The sequence below is a fragment of the Pygocentrus nattereri genome, chromosome 17 (genome assembly GCF_015220715.1).
Source record: "Pygocentrus nattereri isolate fPygNat1 chromosome 17, fPygNat1.pri, whole genome shotgun sequence".
NCBI lineage: Eukaryota > Metazoa > Chordata > Actinopteri > Characiformes > Serrasalmidae > Pygocentrus > Pygocentrus nattereri.
The window spans coordinates 29,998,874-30,016,962 of NC_051227.1; the positions used below are offsets into that span (position 1 = coordinate 29,998,874).

The window sequence follows — 18,089 nt, forward strand, 5'->3', positions numbered from 1 at the left end:
ACCATTGCATAGAGATGAAATGTAGTGCCCTAAAGGTTAAAATTTTGCAGCTATTTTGAGAAGTTATAATCAATTGTAATTGATTGAAATATTATTTAATAAAGGTTGCCCTCATTTCTGGGCCACAATGAAATTTTATTGCTGTTCTATTATTATTTCAAAAAGTTTGCTGTATTGTTTTATTGTCTATATTACACTTATGTGTAAACAGCTTCAATGACATTTGTGCATTTATTGTTAAGATTATCTTTGAATTGAATTTGAATCAAATTGTCTCTACAGTCATAGATTTCTGGAAGACTGAAGTGTCATTGTTTTTTTCTTTGGTTGATATTGTTGACTAGTAAGGTCTGTAGTTTATTTTTAATATGGATGTCTTTAATTGTGATAATAATGAATTAAACTGACATTATATATATATATATATATATATATATATATACACACACACACGCACTCTCTCTCTCTCTCTCTCTCTCTCTCTCTCTCTCTCTCTCTCTCGCTCTCGCTCTCTTTCAGGAAAACTACATTTCCTACAATGCACTGCGCCTCAGGCTTCTACTAACGTCTGCTGAAGTGAAGAAAGTGAGCGACCAGCTGAGGAGCGGAGAGACGTGGGGAGACTCTTGAGGATTTTCGGCACTTCACATGCACACGAGAGCTGACCACGCTGGCTGAAGGTCCACTTAGTGCGGACGACAATGTTTTTTAGACCCCGTAGACGAGGTTTTGAGTGATGTAGGTCGCGTTTTGTACAGCGTGCTCTCCTTCAGGAAGACTCCTCACTCGGCTCAGCTCAGCTCAGCTCCGCGCAGTTAGTGTCAGTGTATGTGTTCAGCATGTGTCTACAGAGCCCGTCGTGCCCCAAGCTGACGGATGGCTAACGGGGAGGGCAGCAGCTCGGACATGGCAGCAGCAGCCCTGCAGCAGTGCCAGCTTCTCCAGAACATCATCGACATCTCCATCTGCAGCCTGAAGGGACTCCGCACCAAGTGCACCGCATCGTGTCACCTCACCCAGCAGGAGATCCAGACACTGGAGGTAAGAGCCTCAGGAACAGACAAAGAAACGTTGTACATTCAGAAGTACTTCATAACTCGAATAAACACTCATACCCACACAGGGAGGCTTTAGAATTCTCATTAACACTTATAAACACATTCAGACTTATAAACACTCAAAAATCTCACGTTTAAGACTTATAAATACTCAAAAATGCTCTTAAAGTCTCATGAACACTTGGAAATACTCTACAAGTCACATTAGCATCTGTAAACACTCAGGAATGCTCTAGAACCCGTGTAAGCATTTATAAACTCAGGAATGTTCTAGAACTCTTATTAACATGTATACACACTCAGTTAAACCCTAGAACTCACAAATACAAACAAACTCTTATGAGTGTGAACATGTATAATAACTCAGAAATATGCCATAACTCCAATAAACTTTTCATGAACGCTCAGGAATTCTCTAGAATACTTAAAAGCTCTCATAAATATATATTATAAATACTCATGAATACTCTGCAACTCTCATAACCACAAATACATGTGAATACTCTATAACTGAAATATTCATTAATATTCTATAACTCTCAAACACTTACAAATACATGTGAATACACTGTAGCTTTCAAACAAATATTCATGATGCTCTATAACTCTCATAAAAACAGTCATTACAAATAGTCGTGAGTGCTTTATCACTCAAACACATGTTCATAAATATACACAAATATATCTCAAACATTTATAAATAATCAAGAACTCTCAATCACTTCTACACACAAATACTCTAACTCAAACATATCACTAATACTCTATAACTCTCAAACAAAAATCACGATTACTCCACAGCTCAAACACTAAAAGACTCGTGAATACGCTATAACTCAAATGCATCACTAATACTCTACTTTATAACTCTCAAACAAACATTCACGATTACTCTACAGCTCAAACACTAAAAGACTCGTGAATACGCTATAACTCGAATGCATCACTAATACTCTACTCTATAACTCTCAAACAAACATTCACGATTACTCTACAGCTCAAACACTAAAAGACTCGTGAATACGCTATAACTCAAATGCATCACTAATACTCTACTTTATAACTCTCAAACAAACATTCACGATTAGTCCACAGCTCAAACACTAAAAGACTCGTGAATACGCTATAACTCGAATACATCACTAATACTCTACTCTATAACTCTCAAACAAACATTCACGATTACTCCACAGCTCAAACACTAAAAGACTCGTGAATACGCTATAACTCGAATGCATCACTAATACTCTACTCTATAACTCTCAAACAAACATTCACGATTACTCTACAGCTCAAACACTAAAAGACTCGTGAATACGCTATAACTCAAATGCATCACTAATACTCTACTTTATAACTCTCAAACAAACATTCACGATTAGTCCACAGCTCAAACACTAAAAGACTCGTGAATACGCTATAACTCGAATACATCACTAATACTCTACTCTATAACTCTCAAACAAACATTCACGATTACTCTACAGCTCAAACACTAAAAGACTCGTGAATACGCTATAACTCGAATGCATCACTAATACTCTACTCTATAACTCTCAAACAAACATTCACGATTACTCTACAGCTCAAACACTAAAAGACTCGTGAATACGCTATAACTCAAATGCATCACTAATACTCTACTTTATAACTCTCAAACAAACATTCACGATTAGTCCACAGCTCAAACACTAAAAGACTCGTGAATACGCTATAACTCGAATACATCACTAATACTCTACTCTATAACTCTCAAACAAACATTCACGATTACTCCACAGCTCAAACACTAAAAGACTCGTGAATACGCTATAACTCGAATACATCACTAATACTCTACTCTATAACTCTCAAACAAACATTCACGATTACTCCACAGCTCAAACACTAAAAGACTCGTGAATACGCTATAACTCGAATACATCACTAATACTCTATTCTATAACTCTCAAACAAACATTCACGATTACTCTACAGCTCAAACACTAAAAGACTCGTGAATACGCTATAACTCGAATGCATCACTAATACTCTACTCTATAACTCTCAAACAAACATTCACGATTACTCCACAGCTCAAACACTAAAAGACTTGTGAATACGCTATAACTCGAATGCATCACTAATACTCTACTCTATAACTCTCAAACAAACATTCACGATTACTCCACAGCTCAAACACTAAAAGACTCGTGAATACGCTATAACTCGAATGCATCACTAATACTCTACTCTATAACTCTCAAACAAACATTCACGATTACTCCACAGCTCAAACACTAAAAGACTTGTGAATACGCTATAACTCGAATGCATCACTAATACTCTATTCTATAACTCTCAAACAAACATTCACGATTACTCTACAGCTCAAACACTAAAAGACTCGTGAATACGCTATAACTCGAATGCATCACTAATACTCTACTCTATAACTCTCAAACAAACATTCACGATTACTCCACAGCTCAAACACTAAAAGACTCGTGAATACGCTATAACTCGAATGCATCACTAATACTCTATTCTATAACTCTCAAACAAACATTCACGATTACTCCACAGCTCAAACACTAAAAGACTCGTGAATACGCTATAACTCGAATGCATCACTAATACTCTATTCTATAACTCTCAAACAAACATTCACGATTACTCTACAGCTCAAACACTAAAAGACTCGTGAATACGCTATAACTCGAATGCATCACTAATACTCTACTCTATAACTCTCAAACAAACATTCACGATTACTCCACAGCTCAAACACTAAAAGACTCGTGAATACGCTATAACTCGAATGCATCACTAATACTCTATTCTATAACTCTCAAACAAACATTCACGATTACTCTACAGCTCAAACACTAAAAGACTCGTGAATACGCTATAACTCGAATGCATCACTAATCCTCTACTCTATAACTCTCAAACAAACATTCACGATTACTCTACAGCTCAAACACTAAAAGACTCGTGAATACGCTATAACTCGAATGCATCACTAATCCTCTACTCTATAACTCTCAAACAAACATTCACGATTACTCTACAGCTCAAACACTAAAAGACTCGTGAATACGCTATAACTCGAATGCATCACTAATCCTCTACTCTATAACTCTCAAACAAACATTCACGATTACTCTACAGCTCAAACACTAAAAGACTCGTGAATACGCTATAACTCGAATGCATCACTAATACTCTACTCTATAACTCTCAAACAAACATTCACAATTACTCTACAGCTCAAACACTACAAGACTCGTGAATACGCTATAACTCGAATGCATCACTAATACTCTACTCTATAACTCTCAAACAAACATTCACAATTACTCTACAGCTCAAACACTACAAGACTCGTGAATACGCTATAACTCAAACGTATCACTAATACTCTACTCTATAACTCTCAAACAAAAATCACGATTACTCCACAGCTCAAACACTAAAAGACTCGTGAATACGCTATAACTCAAACGTATCACTAATACTCTATAACTCTCAAATATTCCCAAATACTGTATAACTCTCATTACAAATAGTCATGAATGCTTGATCACTCAAGCACATGTTCATAAATATTCACAATATATCTCATAAACATTTATAAATAGTCAAGAACTCCCATAAACATTTATAAATATTCGCAGACACTCTATAACTTTGATGAGCACTTGTAAACTCACAGGAATACTCACTATCCAGAGATACTCCGATAACTCTCATAAAAGTGGGTGAGGGGACTTTCACTGAACTACACAGGCTTAGTTTAAAAAAATATATATTTTGTTTATTTAACTATTGTATTGTCTGCTTGTTTTTTTCTGATAAACAGCAGGTGGGCTGACATTTATCTGTAAGGTTTGAACCCACCTGGGTTTCCCTGTAGGTCTTGGATGAGCTTGCATTTACTTTCTATTAATTTGCAGAACCACCGTGATGGGAGGAAAAAGTTCTTCCCTATGCCTGGTGTGTTGTTTCCTTGTTCTGTGGTTAGCTTTGTGGGCTTGTCCACCTGCCCACCGCTTTGGGGAAAATTTATTTTGGTACTTCCTTGAAAGCATGCAAACTACCAAAAAAAGAAACCATTAAAATAACTGCTGTAAAATGGAATGGAGAGGGATTCTCTAAGCCTATCCTACACAATTAGGGATGAGCATGGCTTCAAGTTGAAGCTGTCAAATAAATGTTTTTGAAAATTAATCCCATATGAGAAACTGTTGAAGATTATGCCAGAACTGTTGGTAAAAAGTATTATACCAAGACTAGGCTTAATCCATGTTCAAGTAAATGGCCTGCAGTGCCCTCTAAGTGCAGGTCCTGTGTTTAATGCTTGTGCTTATCTATGTCTGCATTTTAAAACCAGAGAAGCCGATGTCAGTTGAGACTGTGTACTATTTCTAATGTGGGGCAGGTACATTGCAGCACCATGTAAACCCTCCCCTGATGTGAAACGAGAGCCAGAAGGTGTGGGTCCTTGACACTGTGTATTCAAAGTCGACACCTGTGTGCTTACAGTCGCTCTGTTTGTTTACATATCTGCTTTCTATACGAGGCAAAGAGACATTAGATCTGTTTGGAAAAGCTAAATTAATGTCTTCAAATCTCTATGAAAGGAAAAGCTGTTTCTTGGGGGGAGGAAGAGACAGGGTAAGGATGGGCAGACATCACAATATTTGAAGATATTTTCGTGACTTAACACGTCAGACACAAAAAAAATGTTTTCTGAAACAGAATGATAGATTATAGGTGATATATAAATATTGTGTCACGCAGAAACAGTCGCTGGTCTCATTGCACTTTCAGCGCAATGGACAAACCTTATATATGAAAATATTTTAAATGACAGGTTACAAATTTGCATATCGTTATAGCTTGTCTGACTTAAGACATGTATACTCACCTTGAAGTTCAGACATCAAGCTTTGGAAAAAGCGATTTTAACAGCAAATATTTAAAAATATCAGTACAGTGAAACTAAAACACAGGGGAACAAGTAACTGATGTACAGTGATCCAGATTTGCATAGTTCACATGCAAAATAATTAAAAACTACACTGATGTCCTGAGACTTTTCCTTATTTAACTTATTTATTAAAAATGTGTTGTTTTTCATTTTGAAATCTTTTCAGCTCTCAATGGTTTCAGTCCACAGAAGTTTTCAAAAGTTTGATTTATAGCCGGTCAAACTGCAGAATTTTACAGAGCAACTGATCAGTTCAGTCTGCTGCAGCAGAATCTGCCGATGTGGGAATCCAGGTTAAAGGCATGATTCAAATATCTTGAGGAAAATACTGCAGACTTCATTTCTGCCCATAAATAAAAAATACTAAAGAATAAAAATTCTAAAGATTGGCTGAACAAAAGACCGTGAACTGCTGCTGAGCAGAGGAGTGTTCAGAATTCTCTCCTGGCAGCAGCACCGCTTCCCCCAAATAAAAACTCTTTAAATCTGCTTGCCTCATGCAACATATTTTGCATTATAACAGTAAAGTCCCTTAAAAGGTAGCAAGTTTGCATTTGAATGTAATCCTGTTGGTAATTACTGTAATCCTCTTTGTATAATGTACCTGTAACCTGATTAATGGTTTTACTGCAACTGTAATGGATTAAAGTTTCTTTTTAAAGGTGCCTAGGTGTGAATAGTGAGACGTTAATGGCCTAGAAGGAGAACTCCCTTAATTTTCTCACTCACAGTAACTCCTGTCTGGCCTCTTTACGGGCACAAATCCATCCACGTGCCCATTGCCTTTGTCATATTGCCATGCTTGTTAGACAGACTTTTCCAGTCCCTCTCAAGTGGAAGTCAGTTTCTCATGACTCTGCCTGTTCCTCTCTCTCAGGCCTGTGGTACCAAAGTGCTAACTCACTTCAAGTGGTTTTCTCTCACAGTTTTAGAAATAGCTCTCACTCAAAGCAAATGACAGAGAGACTCGGCTAAATGGTAATCACACTAATTATCATGCAACTGCTTTTTTCTCAGGCTCTCAGACAATCAAGCCATAGCTGCTTTGTTTTTCTGTTTTCTTGAGATGGAGATAATTCAGATGCTGCAGAAATGATTTAAATGATTGTGGTTGGTAAATGAGAATCTCTGGCCGTCAGAGTGTCTTCTCAGGGCTGTTGGAAAGGCTGCAGAGTACTTCTGGTTGCTTGTGCTGCTTGTGCTATATTTAGCCATCTGTCTTTCCCCCCATGCACATTTCAGAACTAGATGCAGTATGAAACAGGAAAAAAAAACCTGAGTGATGTGATCAGCCAGTAAAAGCTGTGAGAAATGGAAGCTAATAATAATAAAAAGGGCTCAGACAGACTGTGGAAGGAACCTAATAATAGCAGCACATCACAGAGCACTTGTGTGAACCTTTTGAAGGGACTGGAGCATCCATTAGGAGTTAGAGGAACAAAGCCAGTGGTACACACAGGCCTTTTCACGCTCTTCTTCAGTTTGTTGCTCCATCCGTGCTACTGCCTGTTTAGGCTAACTGAATTAGCTGGAGAGTTTGTTTGCATCAAGCACACATTCTGACACGATTGTTTTTCATGAATATTTGAGTAGTAAACTAGCTGTACACTTAAAAATTAAGGAGCCGTATGGAAGCAATAGATGATTCTTTAATAGAGATGGTGTATTGTTAGCCATGCTACAACATTTCACATTGTGGTCACTAAAAATGCAGATGCCTGTGGCCTGAGTGACATTAGGGCTGCACAATTTGCGGATTTAGGACCAATTTTACATCTGTATTTGAAATTGCAGTGATTTATAAATAAATTAAGTTGTTTTTTTCACCAAGAATTTCAGCAAGCTTAAGCTTGAATGCTGTACATACTTTAAAAGACTGCCAGTTAGTTGTGGTTGTTTTGTCAGGCACGCAGCACATGGATGTTTGGTTGCTTCTGATTGGTCGGCAACTTATCTACAAGCAGTTCGCAAGCTCCGTGTTATTAGTTTTCTCCATTAAAACCTATTGAGACGGCTTTGCTGATAATATAGGCTACAATTAAAATTGCAGCTCTTACAATATCAAAATTACGCTAATTCAAATTGTGATTTTAATATATTAAAAATAATTAATCTTTCATCCCCACTGGCCACTTAGCTTTTTGTGTTTTTTTCCCCTCTTAGCTTACCACCAGAACCAGAGCAGTTGTGTTTCACATGAGTTCCAGTTGTGTTTGACATGAGTTCCAAAGCCTGTTTGGTACAGCATGTCAGTAATTGTTTCAGATTCTGTTGGAATTTGACAACTGCAGCTGTGAGATTAACATTAGTACTGCTGTATGTTAACATAACTTTGCTTTCAGAATCAGATATAGATGATACCTATGAAAATTACAAAGTTAAAAGATGAGTGGATAAAGAATGTGTGTGACTTAAGTATGATGTCAGGATAAAATGTGTTGTTCTGTAGAACATGTTATATCTGGAACAACCTGACTATGTAATAAAAACAAGGATCCCTTCATGTCAGTCTTTGGTTTGACTGCTATGATGGGGAAAAAATGGAGTGAATGTAGGGGACTCAAAACACAACACCTGGTTTTTGGAACAGTCATTTGTAAATACAGTGCATACACAATACAATAAAGTGTATATACAGTTGCTATAATGCTGGCCAGAGAGTTATAATTTTGGCCACAAGATTCATTGACTTGGTGTCCCAAAATGCCAGTAAAAATGTTCACATCTATCTAGCTTTGTGTATCAGTATCAGCTGACAATGAAGATTTCAGTGTAGGAATTGAAAAATAAAAAGTGATATTGTGCCGTCTTCATTCTTTAAATGTCAATTTTTGTAAATGAGATGTGCCAGGAAGCTTTTTAAAATGAAAAGACCCTCCACGTAACAAACTTTCTATAGAAATTAAAGGTCTTTGAAGCCAAGAACCATTTAGGAACCTTTATGTTTGAAGTGTACATATGACATCTGATTTAATGGTCTCCATAAAAGAACAAAGGACCTGGGCATTAAGTGCAGGTCTCAGTTTGATGCTATCAGGGAGCTGACATCATGGAGCTGAAGCAGGCCTGGGCAGCAGCATGTTGTTTCACAGCCACATGTTGCATAATAACGAACAGGTGGTGAGTTTCTTCTTTGTCATAGGCCGCTGCTGGAAATTTATCAGGATCAAACTGGTTTGTAACCGCATGAGTATTGTTAGAAAGGAGGGCAGCTACGTTAAAAAGCTCATATCAAGATCTGAAGTTTGTTTGGATTTGATCATGCCATTTTTTTATGTATCTGCGGTTGCGTCGTATGCTGTCGCGTGTGCATTCATTCCCATTACTGGTGGGATGAGTGATGGTGTATGAGTCAGTTGGGACATGATTGTGGTTTATCTCAAGTGTGTGTCATCTGTTTGCGTTGGCAAAGCGATGTAGGTCAGTCTTGAGTGTGAAAATGTTCAGGCTCTTCTTGATCTTCTTGATTTTTTTGTTTGTAGCTTTTCCAGAATAAATGTACTTTTTACCATTTTTGGTGTAGTCTTAACAGTCTGTAGGTGTGTTTGTATACTAACTCTGCTCGGATCTCCTCAGACATTTTATTTGTGTATTGTTTTTGTCTTTTTAGCCCCCAGCCACACAGATGTTGCTCTGTGGCCCACTCAAGAAATTTAGGCACCCCTGCTCTATTCCTTAACATCCCATAAGATGGCATTAGGGTCATGTGAAAATAAATGGGGACTCTGTTAATTTTTTTGTGTATTTGAGGAGCAGTCTAAGAAATGTCTTAATCTCTTAACCTTAATAAAAGTTAAAGATTTTAAGTTTAAAGAATTTTTTTCTTCACTGTAAAGTTTTTCATCAAAAAGATCCAAATCACATCTAACCTAGTTAAAGGGTTAAATGTGAAGTTCATTTTGTGCATGCTTTTGTCTTTCCCACTTTGTGGGGAACTGAATTTTGAAATTTCATGTGAACAGACCTAGAAGCAGGAAGTTCAGGGACGGGACAAGGTCTTGTCATTTTTTCTTAGATACTAATAGCTTAGACAGTACTGTTAGACTTCTGAGACTTGTAATGTTGCAATATGAAGTTAACCATTGCAGTTTTCTCTGGTGAGTCCTTGCCTCCCCACCCAAAGTGGAGGTAATTGAAATGACAGTTTAATGGTTGTTAGAGGTTTGTCTCCTTTCACATAGCACTTTGTTTGTGTCATATTTCTGTTCTCTTTATCTTCAGATGAGGCCTTGCAGTCTGTACCTGACATCTGCAGAGAAACTGAGTCTGTGTGATAATCTTGCATGTCTCTGTTCTTAAGACACTTTTTGCTATCTAATCTGAGAGCTGTAACCATGTTGACTTAATAACAGTTTCGAGGGTGTCATCCTGTGTTATTAGGAAACATGTGGTATGTCTGGCGTCCAGCGAGCATTTAAAGCTCTTGTTGAAGAGAACTTGCTTTCAGATCCAAAGAATGATAGCAGACCGAAATCTTTAAGCACTTTAGAACTTCATCAGCCAGTTTCAAAGACCAAAATTAAGCCTAAGCCTAAACTAAATGGGACTAAAACATGACAAAATCCAGCACCATGGGTGCACACAATCAGTGTGGTTGATTGAATGGCTGAATTAGCGTTTTTCATTGTTTTATTGCTATTTGTAAATGCTGTTTTTTGCTATCAGACCTTCTGGTAAGTTTGGTAAGTTTATAGGAGATGGAAAAACATTTTAAAATTTATTGTACATTAGTTAGGGATCCACTTACATGAGAGTTGTGGGCTGATGCAAACATCTGATATTTTCAGGTACATACTCTGATTAGCCAAAAGTATGTGGACACCCAACTATCACATATGTATAAGCGTGTTGGACATCCCGTTCCAAAACCATGGACATCAATACGAAGATGGCCTCTCTTTTGCAGCTATAACAGCCTCCACTCTTTTGGGAAGACTTTACACAAGTTTTTGAAATGTTTGTGGAAATCTGTGCTCTTTCAGTCAAAAAAGCATTTGTGAGGTCAGGTGACTTTACTATTGGCCTTGTGTATTCAGGTAGGTAATGTTATCATGACATCCATCAAACTCAGACTTGTCCATCAGCCTGCCAGATAGTGAAACCTAATTAATCACTCTGGAGAACACGTTTCTGGTCTAGAGTTCAGCAGTGGTGTGCTTTATACCTCTCCAGCCGACGCTTGGCATTGCACATAGTGATCTTAGGCTTGTGTGCAGGTGCTCAGCCGTGAAAACCCATTTCATGGAGCTCCCGTCAAACAGTTCTTGAGCTGTTATTGCTGTCAGAGAAGGTTTGGAACTGAGTGATGTAACAGAGGACTGGCGCTACATTCTTCAGTACTTGGCAGCCCTGCTTTGTGAGTCTGCATGGTCTGCTGCTTTGTGGCTGAGTTGTTATTTCTCCAAGGTGCTTCCATTTCACAGTGATTACACTTACACTTGACCTTAGACGTAGGTCTAACAGAACAGAAATTTCAAAGATGGGGCATCCTACAGTGGTACAACGGCAAAGTCAACCAATTCTAATACCAGTATTTGTCTATGGAGAATGCATGGCTATGTGCTTGTTGTTCTACACCTGTTAGCTAGGAGTTGCTAAAACACCTGAACTCAATAATTAGGGGGGGGTGTCCACATATTTTTTTTTACTTATCTGCTGATGGTGCTACATATAATGCTGATGCATTAGTGTTGTGGTAAAATGTAAAAGTTATTGCTGTAAGGGTACAAATGCAATAAAATTAATAAAATACAGATATTTTAGCACAGTATCTCAGCCTCAGCTAAACATTCAGCTGGTCCTCTTGAGTATAATAAATACATCATCAAATATATATATTTTTTTTATTAAGAAAATATCTCCTGATACCAATATTGTGATATCAGGAGATGGAGCTGCCGGGTAGAAGGAGAAGAGGTAGATCTCAGAGAAGGTTTATGGATGTAGTGAAGGTGGACATGGAGATGGTTGGTGTGAAAGTAGAGGAGGCAATGGATAGGGCAAGATGGAGGCAGATGATCCGCTGTGGCGACCCCTAAAGGGAGCAGCCGAAAGAAGAAGAAGAAGATTGTGCATCCGTAATGCTAATGTTGGGAGATTTTTATTTCATGTAATTTGAGATGTTTATCAGTCCATCATCACAAAATGTTGCATGCTGTAAAGCACAGTATCTTCAAATGGTGTGGCAAATAGAAAATGAAACAAAGTTACAAAGTGGCAATATATTCTGTTTCCGTTACCATATTTACCATGGAGCAGGTCTTGTAACTTGAAAATAATGGTTAAACGACTGTCCTTTTTTTATTCTTTAACTGTGGCCACAGGCTGGCGTAGGAGTGATCTGATTACCTTCTAAATCCTGTTTCGCTGTAACCACCTCACAGGCCTAATAGTCTAGGCAAAGGATCAGCGATTGGTACATGTAAACTGCTTTAAAGCTGAGTTTGTCAAGCAGAGGCTTATATCCTTGAAGGATGTGGGAGGTGTAATTGCCTTTATAATGCAGGCAGAACCAGTTACACTTTGTTGAGGATCTTGCTCTGACAATGCTATGCACTGCAGTGTTGTAGTCTATAAATATCCCTTTAGTGAGAGACAACTTAAATATGGGCAGTGACCCTTTAATGTTATAGGTTTATTTCTGAAGGCGTGAAGGCCTTTGTTCAGAGGGGTGTTTGAATGCAAAGTGGTTTTCAACATGTATTTACTCTGTCTGTATGGAAGGAAAGTTAGCGCAGGCTCCGGAGGCCAATCAGGTAGAGAAGGGCTTCTAGACCAACTGTTTGTTCGTATCAGGAAATCCCCATGCGGTTTCTCTGCAACATTTTTTTTTCTTATTTTCCCCCTCTTTATTTCTCTTTCTTTCCTCTAGTCTCTTCGTTGCTTTTGTCACCTTCTTTGTCTGCTTTTCTCCCTAGATCTTTTTTTCCATGTAGAAAAGAAATGTTTTATTTCATGTGGAGGGAGAATTAGTAGTGATAAATCAGAATTGACAGTAATCTGACAGAGGTCTTCATGCTGTTATAATGCTTCATTATGAAGTGTTCATACTTTACTGTATTCATAAGAACCTAAATCGCGTGTACATATTGCAAATTTCTCTTTTTGTTTCAAATTATTAAAGTGTTTATTCTTTTACATAAATGGTTGTAATAACTGCAGTTTCCCTCTGGGATCAATAAATTATTCTGATTGATATTTGGAGGCATGCTGGAACCTTCCTTTAAAGTTCAGACCTCTGACCTCTTTTATAAAACGTGCATAGGCATGAATTCGAACTTAAAATGACCTCTTTTTAATTGAAATTTATGTTTAAATAATTATTTAATTTTTAAAATGAGAATTTGACTGGAAAATGTTTTTGCAGGTATTGAAGGGCCAATATTATTATGGAAAGCCAACTTTTCCTCACTTTTTTTGACATTTTGTGTAGGTTTGATGTAGTTTGTAAACAGCTGTCCAGTCTGCACACACATATAAATGGAAATTAAGCTGCAAAAGCCAGTCTGTTTTGAATGAATCATCTTGGGATATCATGAAAACCAACAGTTTTACATACATCCATCTATTTAGCCTGCAGCAGTTTATCTCTGACCATTTATGCTACAGTTTATAAAAAGTGATCCGATCTTGTGATACCTTGATATATTTGGATAATATTGTGATATTGAATTTAATATAAAATAAAATACATGGTATATGGGCCCTTTAGACTGTGCAGTTTGTCAGCACATTGTGTTTTTGTAAATCATTTGCACAATAATGCTGAGAACATCAAGAACAACTTAGGTTCCTGCGTACTGTTGCTGTTTATGTAATTTGAGCATGTCAACTGCTGTTTACACTGTCTCAAAATATCATAATGAATGACCTGACAGAAATGGTCCAGAATGACTTTAAAATAAAATCTTGTTAAATTGACTTACATTGATAGTTGACGTTTTTTCCTTGTTATGTAATGTTACTTTTTAGAATTTTTTTGTTACTGGACTTATATGACGATGGTTTTACTAACAGTAGTAGTGGTTAGTTCTTAGTAGTCTGTAGCAGTGTGTACAGCTAACTCAGTCTGACATGCAGTAACAAGAGCCACCTTTGTCTACAATTACTCTCATCAGCTATTACAACTGTGACGTTTTTCACATGTGTTGAAATCCTTCTACACACCAAGTCATATAGATTGACTGTTATTGTGAACTGGACAGATTTTTGTTAGATTGTCTTGTTTATATTTCACAGTTCTTCTTTGGTGTGACCTACTCAGCAACACATGGCCCACTAACTCAGTGTTGAGTTGAATTTATACTACACAACCCAGTATCCCTTTAATGGCCTGAGTGCTGTATACCTTTATGCCAGGAGCACGCTCCATTCTGAATGACCTGCCACTGATCAGTCGGGGGCCATTATGATTAAGTGAATGCCAGCACTTGCCATGCTCTATTTGCACAGATAGACTGTGTATCTGCAGTAACAGATACCGTCAGTAGAGTGCTTTGTAGCCTTGTCTGTAAACCTTCTCACTGATTAACCAGACAGCTGCTTTTGTGCTTTTGTGTAAGGCCTCTGCTCCTCCAGACTCAAGGCTGGCTGCGTTACGCTGGCCTGGAGAAGCTCAGACAGGTTATTGTCAAACAGGCTTTTAAGTTAAGCAGGCGCATATGAATAACCCAACCGCTCGCTGCCCCTTGAGAGGTGTAACGGAGACGGCAGATGAAGCGGGAGATAGTCACTGAATACAGCAGCAGCCCCGCGCAATGTGCCAGGCCGTGTCTGGTGCAAACTAACACCTGCTGTGTTTGAGGTGCACTCGTGGACGAGCGGTGCATTAAATCAGCCCAGGGGCATTCTCTCACACAACCAGCGCACCTCCTCCTACAGCTCAACAACTGCTGAAACTTTAATGTTGCTCGCCATTCTCCTTCAGTGAATGCTGTGCATATTGTAGCCCCGCAGAGACTGCACTGAAAGCGGGTTGGCAGCGTGCTAAAGAAAAGTTATAAAGTTATGTATTGACAGGCTCGCATCATGTACTGGGAGGTGAAACTTAGGCCTGTTTCACATATACCAAATCTGCGTGACATGAGCGTGTTGAATTGAAGAATTTGCACTGAGCTTTTATTAGATTTTCATTCATTTTCATACCTTTTTACATAATTGTGTTTTTTCTAAATGCTGTGCGGCTTCAGTGTCTGGGATACCCTGCCGTGCTGCTTGAAAGCTCTGACCTGTTAACATGAGGGCCGAAACGAAAAGCAACAGGTTCTGTGTCACTCATGCTATGCCTAGGTAGCATGTGTGGCTTTAAAGTGCATTTTTATATTTGTAGCTTCGTTCACTTTGGTTCTGATTAGTGCAGAAAAATTACTGCACTGTTGCATTTTAGTTCTGGTTTGCGTAGTATTCATACATATTTAACAGTGAACCAAAAGATGGCCTGGACAGACCGATGCTGACATTTTGCTAGGAGATGCAGAAATAAAATTAAAAATAGAAAGCATGAGACCTGGAGCTGGAAGTGTGATGGATGGCATTGAGTGTGTGGGTGTGAGTTTAGCTGGAAGTGAGACATATGACATTTAACATGCTTGTGCGTGTACTGTTGATTGTAGTCTCAGCCTCAGACATACACAGAGAGTCTGATCCATTGATTGCAGAGCTAATTATTAGGACTTTGTCTTTAGTAATCTGATTGGCTATTTGCGTGTCCATATGTATGAAAATCTGTGCAATGGATTATATTAGTCTGATGGGACGCACACTTCTGTGCAGTTAATAACTCTGAGCTTTTTGGAGATAGTTGTAGATATAATCAGGGTTGAAAATGCTTGTGAAGTTCATTACCAAACATTATTCATTTAGTATCTCCATGTTTGCAGGTTCTGTACAGAAAGAAATTGTTTGCAGTTTGTTTCTGTACATTTATATATTTCACTTGATGTTATAAGGTTACTGAAATAGTTTGGCTGCTACAGTAATTATTGTAAGCTTTTTAAAGAGTACAATGACCGAACAGGGAAAACTAGACCTGCTTTAAGCGATACGCCTGTCAGCTCAGTCGCAGAGATCCATGTGCTGGTCTCCAGATGCAAATAATGATAATTCCACATATTTCAGCAATTGCTACAGACCTTAGTCAATAACTGGACCCTTTGCAATATCTTAGCTTTCACTGAGTAAGAATGGTGAATAGTTCTGTATAGGCTGCTGTGCACTGTAGTGGGTAGCACCGTCCTCCAACCTGTGGTTCATCTGGTCTCAGTGTGACGTTACAGAGGATTCGGCCTGCCGGCTGCCCCTCTGTTTCAGCCACTCTGAGTTGCCATGGCTACAGAGCAGCCCCCCCCATGAGGGAGACCAGACTCCCTTGCCATAATAACTGCTGGCTATTTATAGACAGCTCTGTGTACTCCCAAATTAAGAGTAAGACACAGTCTAGCCACAATAGAGTATCTTTTTTCTCAGTTGTCAGACAATTGCATAGCATATCTAAGGTAACACAATGGTGACAGGTACGTTGGGAAGGCAGCAGGTTACTTATGGAAACTATTTGACATTTTACCCCAGTTTCTCCGATTGTTAATCATAGCTAACTTCCATTGTTTTAGGTTTGTGGCATATTACACCATAGCATGCCAGTCTAGCATTAAAGACTAGTTTATGCCTTCTCATGAGACATGCAAAACCGGCTACAGAGTCATTTTGTACTGGCCATGCAACACTGAATAATTACATCATATATGTTCAGTTTAAGCAGATTGCCTGTATGCAGTATACTTATGGGGTCCAAAAAAGTAGCCACAAGTCCTAATAGTAGAGCTCCGCTCTATGCTCAAGAAGCACTGTAGTCCTGAGAAAGTCAGAGACCAAACTTCATTTGTTTAATTTTCAGTTGACACAATCAATAAGTGTAAGTTAAGCCATAAGTTAAGAATAAGTTTGAGATATATTTCCGAATAGATATACGATGATTCACTTGCATAAGGAAGGGAGATAAAGTGAAAATAGGCCACCTAACAACTGTGCCGTGCAAGACCTGGCAGACCACTAAAACTGTCAAAATTAGATAAACAGTTTTCTTTTATAAGAGAAAGTCAAGTTCCACTTTTACTTCAGATCTGAAAAAGGTCTTGTTTGTCTACATTTCCACTGTGAGAACTCAACATTATGGGTCTGATAGGATGTATAGCTGTCAAGAAGCCATTACTGAAAAAGGTAAATTGACAGAGAAGAAGAAAGAAACTGCCAGTTCTCAGAACAATGTACTATCTACCCCAGAGCCCAGACCTCAACATGAGCAAATGTGTTTTGTGATTAACTTTTAATTAAGGCAAAAATGGGACAAGTAAAAACTGAAATATGTAGCATAATATTTAGTTTTGAAGTTTCTGTGTAATGTTATTTGTAACAAATTTTCTATTAATGTGAGTTGTTCCTTTAAGAAACTGTGCTTGCATCAACCCAATTTCACGCTACTAACCGTACATATATATAACCTCCCCCACACCCCATCTCTCTCACACACATACGCACGCACAAACACGGAAAAGCACACAGCAACAATAATTTTCACCCACCTTTTGACAGTGAAGTCATTTGCAGGGGATTTCCTCAGCTCTGGGCCTTACCGCTTTCTTTGCATTTTGCATGCAGTGCTTGTTTGCATACACAGAAATGGTTACTCTGAACTGTCACTTAAATTCACACTTTGGTGTCCTATTGCCATCTGAGTCTGTACTGGTATGTTGTTAATAGGATAGGTGGATCTGACTGTTTAGTCATTTTTTAACAAATCTGTCTCATATCTATTGCTGTTTGGTGCCACATGTCCACCTTCCCACCACATGGTAGATTTCTGGTGAGTTGCTCTTCGATTACTATTTACTAGGGAAGCACAGATTATGATTTAAATTTTTTTTAGTTTATATTCTACAAGATAATTGAACCCACAAAAACACACTAGCATGTTTCCTATACTCTCTCACAACATATCAATATTTGCATGTCAACAGGCCAAACTGGCATTTAAAGTTAGTAAATGAAAATTCAGGTACCTG

The 18,089-nt window shown here is 38.2% G+C and overlaps 1 protein-coding gene across 2 annotated transcripts in view; it reads left to right on the forward strand.

The window, feature by feature from the left end:
• The first annotated feature begins 576 nt into the window (after nt 1-576).
• ksr1b (kinase suppressor of ras 1b) overlaps nt 577-18,089 on the forward strand; it is a 55,016-nt gene continuing 37,503 nt past the window's right edge. For both annotated transcript variants that reach the window (XM_017694974.2, XM_017694976.2), the window contains exon 1: nt 577-1,041. In XM_017694974.2, coding sequence (XP_017550463.1) covers nt 877-1,041 — 165 coding nt within the window. In that variant the 5' untranslated portion in view covers nt 577-876. The remainder of the gene's footprint in view (nt 1,042-18,089) is intronic.